Here is a 13,009-nt window from a genome sequence, read left to right on the forward strand (position 1 = left end):
AATAACGAAGCAACGCTTGATTCTCCACAGCCTCTCATTATGGATACATTCAGTATACATGTAGCTGCTTGTTTCTATCAAAATTACAGTTTCAGAGTCCAAACATAAGCCCATGTCTACATATTTTGACTGGTTTCTGAACTTAATTTAGTACACCAAATTCATTTCCCTACCAACTATTCATGCTCCATGTGAGTCACATCCTTCAACAGTTTATGCACATTGATACACTAAATAGTTTTTGTTAATTAAAACATAATTGAAATGTCTAACACTTCACATATTTGAGAAGTTTGAAAATCTGACAGTTGATTTATTGGTGCCTTTATCTTGGTGTTGAATTAACTTGTGTGATAAATCACATTTACAAAGCTCTACACATAAACACTTCAACATTCATCAAGCCAACTTTTCACGAACCATTATCTGTTTGGTGCAGGGCATAAATGCAACATGAGAAGATCTGACTTGATGCGCTGGAGGGATAGGGAGCTTCAGATTTCACGATATTCGTGCTCATTACAACTACAGCCAGCGTGTTTACATGTGTCATCTGTAATGGTCGATCATATCTGGATGTATCTATTTGTGGTGTATATACCTGTTTTCTTCATCGTCACGAAACTGGAGAAAGCTGTTCATAACTTTACGCTGTAAATAGAAAAATGTAACTGATTAGTCAACTGTTGATAGAGATGGGTTCATTAGATGCAGTATTGCTAAAATAACTTTGATTACTGACCCTACAATGTCAACTGGAAGGGGAGTGAGTGAGTGTGGATTAAAGCCATATTTAGCAATATTCCAGCAATATCACAGCAGGGGACACCAGAAATGGCCTTCACACACTGCACTCATGTAGGGAATCGAACCTGGGTCTCCGGGCTGTCAAGACAATGCCTAAACCGCTGGAATACCGCACAGTCCTTATAGGAAGGGGTAGGGGGTGGGTTGCGGACTCTCACATTCCAAAATTTCTTAATTTTCTTAATGAAAACCAAGGAGAATCCTGCCAAACCCATTTATCCATTGGCCAATATCTACAGATCTTCTGTGATTTCTATGAAGCAAAATTTAAAATCTACATAATCTTACATGCATATGTTAGAAAGTGGTCAAATATAACTCATGTTTTGTCAGTAAAGAACTGTTTCAAGTATTGTATGGGGTTGAGAACCTTCTGGGATTAAAACCCACACTCTCACAGACACCAAATTTATCAACACAGAAAATCAGAGATCTAACACACTCAGGCCCCCGGACTATAATACTGAGATACTCAAACACTTTCACAACAAAAAATGATTTAGGAACTACTATTTTAGTGTTTGAAATACTTGACAATGAAACATATCTTAGAAGTCGTCAGGGCCTGGAAATGTATTTATTTCTCAGAAAACTCACTTCACTTACTGAAAAGTCATGACTGCATATTTTCTGAGGACTCTGGGAGGTTTATGTTCATGATAAGTCAGTCATTACTCTTAAGGAGCAAGGTGCATCATTTTACAGTGGATGTGATATTTGCGCAGTTTCTAAATAAACAACAGGAAAAATGCAAGTTTTTTTCTGCATATTTATGTGCAATAACAACCTTAACAGGAAAATCTGCAAAATGATGCTAACCAATTTTTTCGATGATTGTTCGCTGGTAATAAACCTATCATCAATTTTGAAAGTCCAACAAATTCCGATAACTAAACGTCACTTACTAGCTACTACAAAAATACTTACCACTTTGGCAGCAGCAGTGTTTTGTATGAACCCTGACCCGTGACCTGGGGCCCCCTTGCAGGTCACCTGGACCCCTAAGGACAGATACAGGTCAAGGTCAAGTGATTTAATCACACATTGAATAAGCAAGTGAGAATTATTTCACGCCAAATATTCTGCAATATTCCAGCAACATCATGATGGCGGAGACAAGAGAAATGCGCTTCACACATTGTACCAATGTAAAGAATTGAACACAGGTCTTTGGCATGACAAGCAAACACTTTAACCACTTGGCTACCCCACCACCCCATCAACACTGAATGTGGGGAATAATTTAGCATTTATGATGACTTCAGACTCAATCGTAAATCTTTGATCTTCAAACCTTTAAAATGTGTAAAATTATATATGGTTTTTCCTTTCATGGAACACAATATGAGTCTGGAAATATCTGTGTATCAAGGTCTAAGACATTAGTTTTGAATTTACCATTTAATTATATGTATATATAGCATATCTGTAGACACTAGGCTATGTATTTCACAAATATGAATAAGCATGAGAACTCCATTTGTAAAATATCAGTGATATGATTTGAAACAAGCATAAAATGTCACAACTTGAAAGCATAAAGAGTCATTCTGCAAATTCATTTTCTAAATCACCTTTTACAGCATTTGTCTTGGCACCAGTCAGACAAACTGTCGCTTTGGCAACGCAATCATCCATCAAACATATTGAAGTATTGAAAATTCTGCAATTGTGCCCCAGTGAATGTGGCCATAAGTGCACAGGATTGCTACCTAGTGCAACCCTTGCAATCACTGTCAGTGTTAGACGGGCAAGTGTTTGTCAATCAATTATCTTTACCATCAAACAGCCCCCAGGGTCTGCTTATCAAAGGATTGAACTCATCAAACCTCGCACAAACAAATCACTGAATTAGTGGGACATAAATATTGAGTCAATTTCATGATTGTGACTATACCAGTGCTGCATGAGATATAGAAACAGTATTGACACAAGGTATTTGGTCAGTACTGGGAAGAATAATGAACCACCTACTATATTAGTAGCACCAATGGATAACAACTCTGTATATTTAGAACCCAGTCATATGTAAACGCACTTGGATAATTTCCTAATCTATACTGAATGTTTAATCACTATAGCACACGTAATGTTTGGGTTAGTTTCGGGTTCCATTTCTGTTAATTCTCCCAAATGTCAACATATTTTTGTCTTTTTAAACACATTTTCTAATCCTCTTTACACAAAATGATCTTAGTGATCTGTCAATCATAACTTAATCTTATAGCACTGAAGCTGCAATCACACATTGAAACAAAACTAGAAGTGAATAGGTGTTCTGGAGATAACATCCAGAATTAGTAAGACAGACATTACTCAAGACAGTGAGTGAGTGAGTTTAGCTCTGAAACACTTTTAGCAATATTTCAGCAATGTCACTTCAGATAAGATGAGAAATTGCTTCCATGTAGAGAATCAAACCCGGGTCTTTGGCATGACAAGCAAACCCTTTACCACTAGGCTACCTCACAGAAGGCAATGCCATACAAATGAATGTGATTACAGCAGCTTCACCTCATCCCTTCAAAACTCTGCACAACAAGCAATAAAACTGTTCTGATGATCTCACTGATTCCCAGACCCATCACTTACACCACATAGAACGCTCGCCATAGAACACACGGAATTCACTGCCAGGATTGGCAAGCCCTGAAAAAATATTTGTATCATTGAGATGTTGCATGTAAATACACGATGATGACTTATTACAAACTTAAGACAAGGATGGGAAGTGATTAACTCACTTGAGACACGACCTCATCGTTTGACCTATTCTTGAGTGAAAGTACGCATATGGGAGTGTTTAGAGTGTATCCCAATTAAGTGTCCTCCCACAAACTGATCATCTCAAGTGGTCTGCACCTGGAAGAACTTACATATCCCATTTAAATATGATGGGTGTCTCAACTCATGACTGTTCATTGCCTTGACGGCTTCTGCATCATCTGGGATATTGCAGGTAGGTCCTTTCCCTCTGCTAAGGCATGTAACCCTTTCCTCTGTTGGTTGGTTGGATGCCATTTAAAGCCGCACACAGCAATATTCCAGCTATATGACGGTGGTCTGTATATAATCAAGTGTCAATCAGACAATCCAGTGATCAACAACATGAACTTTGATCTCAGGGTAGATGACTTGGGGCATGTCATTGTATCCTAGTTGTGTAGGCTGATGCTCATGCTGTTGATAACTGGATTGTCTGATACAGACCTCCCGTATAGCTAGAATATTGCAGAGTGTGGCTGAGCGTGATTTTGTTACGTTGTTGTTTAACGCTGCACTCAGCAATATTCCAGCTATATGGGGGTGGTTTGTAAATAATCATGTCTGGACCAGACAGTTTAGTAATCAACTGCATCAACTGTGATCTATGCAATCGAGATATGATAACATGTGTCAACCAAGTCAGCAAGTCTGACCAGATAGCATTCATAGTTGGCGATGTTTGCCAATGTTGGGCCAGCGATGTCGGGGTTGGTTGACTCTTATGACAAGAATGGGATAGTGAAGATCAATTCTAACACAGATCTTCACGTTTGGTGAAATCAAACCTTGTCAGGTTGTTTCACTTCACCACTATGAGACCACACTGATCATCTTTTATTTTTCTGGTGTCTCAAAACATGATCGATCTTAGAGGACAGATCAACAATTAGTGAATCACTGGTTAAACTCGGTGTTTTACTCTCATCTGACACTTGGTGTCTGGTCACAGGAATGTACTGAACATGACTGATACTTTAGCGGCGTCTGTCGATAGAGGTCACATGACTGGTCAAGTGATTACAGTGCATCTTGTTTGAACTGGAATTTCTTCAAGAGTTTTCCTTAGGGTCTGCATGACTACCGGCTTAGATATTTCAGAATTTACATTGAACTGGCTTTGTTTGTAGAAGTGTTCATTGAAAATGCACAACTGACTGAATGGACACAGACGAAATACATATTCCAAGCTGGTGGACATACAATAATAATCATGAACAATAATCTTGGAAATACAATTTGTCCCTGTCACAAACATAACAATGAAATCTTACAATACAGTACAAAAACACACACTTCCATCTATTTATTGGACCTTTGTATTTCCTGGAAAGTCATCACTAGGGGTGACTATTGTGGGGAAAACAACAATAGCAATAGTCTACCGCAACATACTACTGAGATATCGATTGTCTATTGCGATGCACTACTGCAATATTATTGAAAGAGTTTTGCCCTACTGGAGTTATCTCCTTTCCCAGATGAAGGTACTAATGTATCATTTATATGAAATAAAAGCAAGCTTGAGTAATTTCAGTTACTTTCAAAAACTGACAACAAACTTGAAACTCAGATCACATAAACAGTCAAAAACATAAACTCAATGAAGCTGTAAATCTGCACCCAAAATATTAAATAAATCCATAAATCAACCTCTATATTTAATTTAAAAAAATGTGCGCTGCCAATTTATCAACAAAAGTCAATCACTAAACCATCTATAGTCACACATACTATTCATGCACTGATAGTTTTTCATTTCTATCATCGATTAATTCCTATTGAAGAATCAACAATTGCAAGCCACTGACAGATTGATGCATCGTTACATCCCTACTAACCCCGAGAAATGGTCCTGTCATCTCAACTATTGTAAAATCCTGACCCACCGAAGAATTTCCTCAAGCTCACCTTCATCCAAAGCATAACCAACATTCAGCTTTTTGAATTCTTCATGTTTCACAAAAGCAGACATTGGTTTACTTCCTATTTCTTCATCTGAAATTAAAACAGGAAGATCTTTGACAATTCCATTAAAACTATTTACCATTTTAAACAGTTCAGGCAATTAAATTGTAGTGTTACAGATATATGCCATTGGGCCTACCTGATTTGTTATTTAAGGTAAATGTTTCATTAGGCCAGACCAGTTTTATTTCTTGTTTTATGGATTTTTGTCCTCTGAAAACCTAAAGGCAGGCGGGAAAAAAAAAAAAAAAATTCTAGTCAAAGTAATATTCCTTCTAACTACTCAAAGTATTTTACTTTTGGCAATTTATGAAGAGAATATGGGTAAAAAAAACCAACCTAAAATGTATTTTTTTGTGAGTTTACATTTCCAGCCAATGAAAACATTTGGATTGTACTGTTTGAGTGGGGAAAAACAATTTACATTTTTTTTCTTATTCTTGAAACAATAGGGCAGGTTGATCCGTAAAACAAGAAATAAATTTTGTCTGGCCTTACAGTCTGAAGAAACAGGTAATGTTTTAAATCATGTTCATCATTTCTTTACTTACTCTACAGTCAAACACTATGTCTCATACATCATAATTAGTCAGCAACAAATATACTGTTTCCCAAATACTGACAGCAAGAAACTTAGAGATGAATGTCTCTCCGACACTGTTTCCACACTACTGACCTGAAGAGAATGTGAGATGAATGTCTCTTAGACACTGTTTCCCCTCAGCCTTCAGACGTCGGATAGCCTCCAAGTACCTGCATCAACACACATGATAGTGGTTAGGCTGCTTACATAAATTGTTTTATGCAAAGAAGTTAATAAATCCTGAAGCAAGACAATATATAAAAATCTCCCACTTAAGGATGTAAATTTCAAACGTTTGTGACAGGTTGTCATGCAGATGACAGTGCTATGACATAAGGTCACATGACTGGTAAGCTACTACTGTACATGTCAATCATTTGTTCAATTCCGATAATTTTCCTTTAAATAAACTAATTATTTAGAAACACAAAAATTATGAAATGTTGACAAACAATGCTTAGAGACTTAAGTTGTGTGTGTGAAGAAAAGGATTTGCAGCATGCTGACTTGACTCAAAGTTAACTTTATATCAAACATATATTATATGTTTCTGAAATTCACCATAATGTGATATGGTCAATAACAACTGTATAACTTACTATTGTGATTGAAAAACAAACTCTTTATGCTGTAAAGAGATGTGATGAGTACTGAGTCCAAAGTAAAGGATGCGATTTTCCAGGTAAGGGGAGAGAACTGTAGTTTCTCGTAATTTTTTTAAATCCACCAAGTCAAAATTGTTTCCTTGGAAATCAGCAAAGAAAGAAAGCAGCGAAAGGTACCACTTCAGGATCTGTTTGATACATCTGCCAAGTTTTGTTGATAGAAATGGAGCAGTTTATAAGTTATGCTCTGGAAACAAAATGATTACGGGTGGGTTTACAGATGGATGGATGGATGGATGGATGGATGGATGGATGGATGAGGCATTGGCTATATCCCCTGCTTTACATGCTTGAGGGAGGGGTGGAGGGTGGGGAAGGGGGTAGGGTGGAAAGGGAGGGAGAAAGGCAGATAACAAAATGTCATCTGTGTGGTATACTACCTACTGTTGGAGTCAGGAACTCAAGTCAGGTTTGGGGACACAGGTACTTTTATCAAACCACACAAAACCCGGGTGTTGAACACGCAATTTTATGAACAAATGTCTTGGTTGTAATTTTCCCATTTTCTTGTTTGAAAGAAAGAAAACAACTTCCAGAGAAAATAAATATTGTTGGTACAAAACCATCCATGTGATACTTACTGAATGGAAACACATTTCATATCCTGAAACAAAAAAGACACATTGTACAAAGTCTTCCCCCTGAATTATATTTGAATTTATTGGTTAACAACTCAATGTCAATGTGACACAAAAACATAAACATGTCATTATCACAAACTAAATAACAACATAGAACCATTGAAAAATCTATTTACAGGTCCTGTTTCCCCATGAAATCATTAAACATCCTTGTGCCATCTGTGACTGATCAATGATTTTCAAACAAGGATTCAAATGATATTGCTTCCTTCTGTGGTGAATCATTAACAATGAAGGAAGTGTTCGTGCGTGTCGAATTACATACCTGTGACCCCCTTGCTATTATATCACCATTTTCTGTCTTTTCAGCGCTGAACGGATCAACCTTCCAGTGCTCCTGTAAGTAAGTGAAAGTTTAATTACATTTAATCAAAATCTTTTCTTAGTTTTGCATCTGTTAAACTATGTAAGATTGTTTTAACATTGCTTTGAACTGCTTGAAATTGCTTCATCCAATGTACCCTGCTTACAAGCGGGTAGCATTTTCTATGTTACCCACTAAAAATGACGAACTGGGGGGAATTATTTGGAACTTGGTGTTAGTAGTGTTTGGGTTCTTGGTTAACTCCAGTAATCTATATTATGGTATAATTGCTTCAAACAGTTCATATTAAAACTGAGGAGTTCAGTAAGGTAAATACTCTGTTCACTAGTCCCTTGTGGTCCATGGGTTAATGTACCATCTATATGTTTGTTTGTGTTCCCTTAGCCCTTAACCCTTAGCCCATTAACCCATGTCCACCTTGTGACCAGTGAACAACGTATAGTATCTCAGCATAGCATGTTATTAACAGATAACACTGCATGAAATACAATAATGTATAATTAGGCCTCTTCTTGTATGGTCTTGTTATCAGAGAAATACAGCTCATTAACCAAACCATCAGATTTGGAACATATATTCACATGATATGGAAATCATTTAATCCTTTTTGGGAATTTTTACCGATAACCCAATTCATGGCAATATTCATTTATTTATTCTCAGATTTCCATCCACACTGCTAATTAAAGCTGGGCAATATTTGAGGAAAACTTGAATTTTCTGAGTTCTTTTATTTGTTTTTCTCAGTGTATGTTGCACCATTATTCCATGTTGTATAACAAAGTGTTTACATTTCTTTTTGTCTGTTCCCAAAGACAAATTACCCTGATAAACAGAGATAAGGCTCTTTGTGTCATTTTACTCCCCCCTTCATCAACTGTCTTGCATAATCACTCAAAGATATCAATACAACTTTAGCAGTTTTCAAACTTTTGAAGATGACATTTAACAGTATATAATGTATAAAGTTTGAACCATTTTTCCAAAGATATTTTCATAATTTGATATTTTGAACTCCCCACTATACCCAGTGTGAATAATTTCCCCCTGACTCACAGGAAAGACTGGCACTACATCAACGTGAGAATGTAGCATCAGAGCCTTCAGACTAGGGTCTGTCCCCCTCCATGTCATCACCACAAACGGCTTGTCTGGCTGGACCTGCACAATGAAGTAATATTGTTACAGGACAAACATACATCAGTCAACTCACACATCCCTCCTGCCTCACCATAGTTTATCATGTATCATTTTCATTGTCACATCACCTGCAGGATATCCATTACATCCAACAAGAACATGTAAATATCCAATTTTACCTGAAGCAAAATATTAATAGCTTGCTACCACCCAGGTTATTCATAGTCTGACGACTGTCTTCCAACCTTGGGTGATTATTTGATTACTTGTTATCTTCTAAGGTGTAGACTGTCATTTTATACACCACTATCAAGGATCTTGACTGTTTAGTCAGTCACTATCTTCTAAGTTCTATATTACCAGCAAGGGTATAAATTCTCTGATTACTTGCTACTAGACTGCCTGATTACTTGTTACTAGATTGTCTGAACTTACTACCATCAAGAGTTTCAATTACCTAATTACTTGCTACTATATTGTCTGATTACTTGATATTAGATTGTCTGATAACTTACTACCATCAAGAGTTTCAATTACCTAATTACTTGCTACTATATTGTCTGATTACTTGCTACTAGATTGTCTGATAACTTACTACTATCAAGAGTTTCAATTACCTAATTACTTGCTACTATATTGTCTGATTACTTGATATTAGATTGTCTTATTACTTGCTGCTAGATTGTCTGATTACTTGTTACTAGATTGTCTGTTTACTTGTTATTAGATTGTCAGATTACTTGCAACAATCAAGGGTCTATATTACCTAATTACGTGCTACTATATTGTCTGATTACTTGATATTAGATTGTCTGACTACTTGTTACTAGAGTCTGTTCACTTGTTACAATTAAGGGTAAGTACTGGTTATTGGACATGATCTACTTGTTTGTCCAGTTCACTTCTGTTATCAATAATCTTACTGATCTCTATGATTCTTCAGAGCCATGGTGAATTCTACAACAATCAATGGCCAAATTACAAATAACGTCCTTCAGAAATATTTGCAGAGAACCCAGCATGTCAATTTGTTGAATGCCTTTTCCCACAAAGCAACACTTTAATAAGCATTAAATAAACTAAGATCAAGGCTAATGATAAATCAGAAGAAGAAGAGGAAGAGGCTGGTTCATTGGGTGGAGTGCCCTGCTTTGTTTGTCATTTAGTGACCCTCAGCAATGTTCCAGCTAAATGATAGCAGCCAGTAAATAGAGACACATATATGCTGGTGGACACTATGCAGATTCTGCATTTATAGGTGCCTAACAAAGGTGCCATAAGAGTACCTTGAGAATCTTCAATAAGCTGGTTGAATGCAATGCAATGCAATGCAATGCAATGCAATGCAATGCAATGCAATGCAATGCAATGCAATGCAATGCTTAAATTGTCCCCGTAAATTGTAGTGTATCATAATCCTCGTATCGTGATACAGGACAGTACTGCTGTATTGATATACAATTATACTCCACACTACACAATGGTCAACTCTGGACAAGAGTCAGTGAGTGGGTAATGTTGCTTTATGCTACTTCAGCAATTCTGCAGGTATTTGCAGCAAGGAAAAAAAATACTTTCTTATGGGATCTGGACAAGAAAAAACATTGGTTGATATAAACAGATGAAGCTGTTAACTGAACAGCATCCCTTCTGACCTTGAAACCTACAAACATACATGTAAATGTTCAGGTTTCATGGATGATTAAAACTTACCTCTACAACTTTGCATTCTAGACCAATATCCTTTGCCAGATCTGTCAGAAAAGCTGTAGTCTCACCTGTAAGAGTCATTAGACAAAAAGATAGTGAGTGAGTGAGTGAGTGAGTGAGTGAGTGAGTGAGTTTGGTTTAACATCGTTTTTAGCAATATTCCAGGAATATCACAGAAATGGGCTTCACACAATGTACCAAAATGAGTAATTGAACCCAGGTTTTTGGTGTGAAAAGCAAACACTTTGACCACTAGGTAACCCCCACTGCCCCCAATAGACACAGAATGTTTCTGTTAGTGGAAATTATTGATGCTGAGCAAAACAAAGGAGAATTCTCAGGCATTCACACAAAACATATGCTCAGAAATGGATAGTTCTGGTAAAACAAGTGTAATAAGAACATAACAACTTACTTGTAAACTGACCCCTCAGCACATTATTAGTGCACTCAAACTTGTGCAATGAAAACATGAAAAATGTAAAAAGTCTAAAATCCTATAAAGTCACTTGTTCACTAGTTGACAGATCTGTATATCAGGATCTGCACCAGAATAGGATAAGAATCCAGTGACATATGATCATAATTCAACATATTAAACAGATAATGAACATTTATCGTGACTTATATCCTTTGACTATTTTCCTGGTCAAAATTGTGACTGATCACCCTCACTTTTCTCCCACAACTTTCTTCCCGATCTCCAAGAGTAACACAGAAACCCATCACACAGACGCATTGACTGACAGGCATGCTCACTGTTATTTTGCCTCTTATACAAACTAGGAGACAAGAGACAGTGATGAATCTCACTGACAATTCACCTTATATTACAGGCTGAGTTCAGTGTGTGTCTACGTATCTACTAGTAGCTTATGGTGGGAAAAAAATACCATAATTATGGTGTGAGCCGAATATAATCAATACATCATGAATATTGAATAACGATCACCATATCAAGTCTGCAGCAGATACAATTTTCAGTATTTACAATGAAACAGTAGCAAAGCCATGTTGACATATTATGTACATTGTTAAAACGTACAGAAACCTTCACAACCATGTAGCAGATGATGCCAAAGTCAAGGTGGACTTGTTCCTTAATAGGTGCTACCACTTCTACCAACTCCAGGATCAGACATCAGCCTGACATCAACTGTAAGAAGACAACAACCAGAGACAGTTTCCTCCCCCACTCTGAGGACAACAACCAGAGACAGTTTCCTCCCCCACTCTGAGAGCAACAACCAGAGACAGTTTCCTCCCCCACTCTGACGACAACAACCAGAGACAGTTTCCTCCCCCACTCTGAGAGCAACAACCAGAGACAGTTTCCTCCCCCACTCTGAGGACAACAACCAAAGACAGTTTACTCCCCCACTCTGAGGACAACAACCAGAGACAGTTTCCTCCCCCACTCTGAGGGCAACAACCAGAGACAGTTTCCTCCCCCACTCTGAGGACAACAACCAGAGACAGTTTCCTCCCCCACTCTGAGGACAACAACCAAAGACAGTTTACTCCCGCACTCTGAGGACAACAACCAGAGACAGTTTCCTCCCCCACTCTGAGGGCAACAACCAGAGACAGTTTCCTCCTGCACTCTGGGGACAACAACCAGAGACAGTTTCCTCCTGCACTCTGAGGACAACAACCACAGACAGTTTCCTCCTGCACTCTGAGGACAACAACCAGAGACAGTTTACTCCCGCACTCTGAGGGCAACAACCAGAGACAGTTTCCTCCCGCACTCTGAGGGCAACAACCAGAGACAGTTTCCTCCCGCACTCTGAGGACAACAACCAAAGACAGTTTCCTCCTGCACTCTGAGGACAACAACCAAAGACAGTTTCCTCCTGCTCTCTGAGGACAACAACCAGTGACAGTTTCCTCCTGCACTCTGAGGACAACAACCAGAGACAGTTTCCTCCCGCACTCTGAGGACAACAACCAGAGACAGTTTCCTCCCGCACTCTGAGGACAACAACCAGAGACAGTTTCCTCCTGCACTCTGAGGTCAACAACCAGAGACAGTTTCCTCCCGCACTCTGAGGACAACAACCAGTGACAGTTTCCTCCCGCACTCTGAGGACAACAACCAGTGACAGTTTCCTCCCGCACTCTGAGGACAACAACCAGAGACAGTTTCCTCCCGCACTCTGAGGACAACAACCACAGACAGTTTCCTCCTGCACTCTGAGGACAACAACCAAAGACAGTTTCCTCCTGCACTCTGAGGACAACAACCAGTGACAGTTTCCTCCTGCGCTCTGAGGTCAACAACCAGAGACAGTTTCCTCCCGCACTCTGAGGACAACAACCAGTGACAGTTTCCTCCCGCACTCTGAGGACAACAACCAGTGACAGTTTCCTCCCGCACTCTGAGGACAACAACCAGTGACAGTTT

General features: G+C 38.4%; 1 protein-coding gene across 1 annotated transcript in view; it reads right to left on the bottom strand.

Moving 5' to 3' along the window:
• LOC137297034 (aminoacylase-1A-like) overlaps positions 1-13,009 on the bottom strand; it is a 30,687-nt gene that overhangs the window by 13,012 nt on the left and 4,666 nt on the right. Inside the window, exons 2-10 of the mRNA XM_067828984.1 lie at positions 10,606-10,670; positions 8,809-8,913; positions 7,693-7,764; positions 7,368-7,390; positions 6,215-6,291; positions 5,482-5,568; positions 3,400-3,456; positions 1,735-1,808; positions 602-651 (exon numbers count right to left, since the gene is read on the bottom strand). Of these exons, the coding sequence (XP_067685085.1) occupies positions 602-651; positions 1,735-1,808; positions 3,400-3,456; positions 5,482-5,568; positions 6,215-6,291; positions 7,368-7,390; positions 7,693-7,764; positions 8,809-8,913; positions 10,606-10,670 (610 nt within the window). The remainder of the gene's footprint in view (positions 1-601; positions 652-1,734; positions 1,809-3,399; positions 3,457-5,481; positions 5,569-6,214; positions 6,292-7,367; positions 7,391-7,692; positions 7,765-8,808; positions 8,914-10,605; positions 10,671-13,009) is intronic.

This window comes from Haliotis asinina, chromosome 9 (assembly GCF_037392515.1).
Source record: "Haliotis asinina isolate JCU_RB_2024 chromosome 9, JCU_Hal_asi_v2, whole genome shotgun sequence".
Classification (NCBI taxonomy): Eukaryota; Metazoa; Mollusca; class Gastropoda; order Lepetellida; family Haliotidae; genus Haliotis; species Haliotis asinina.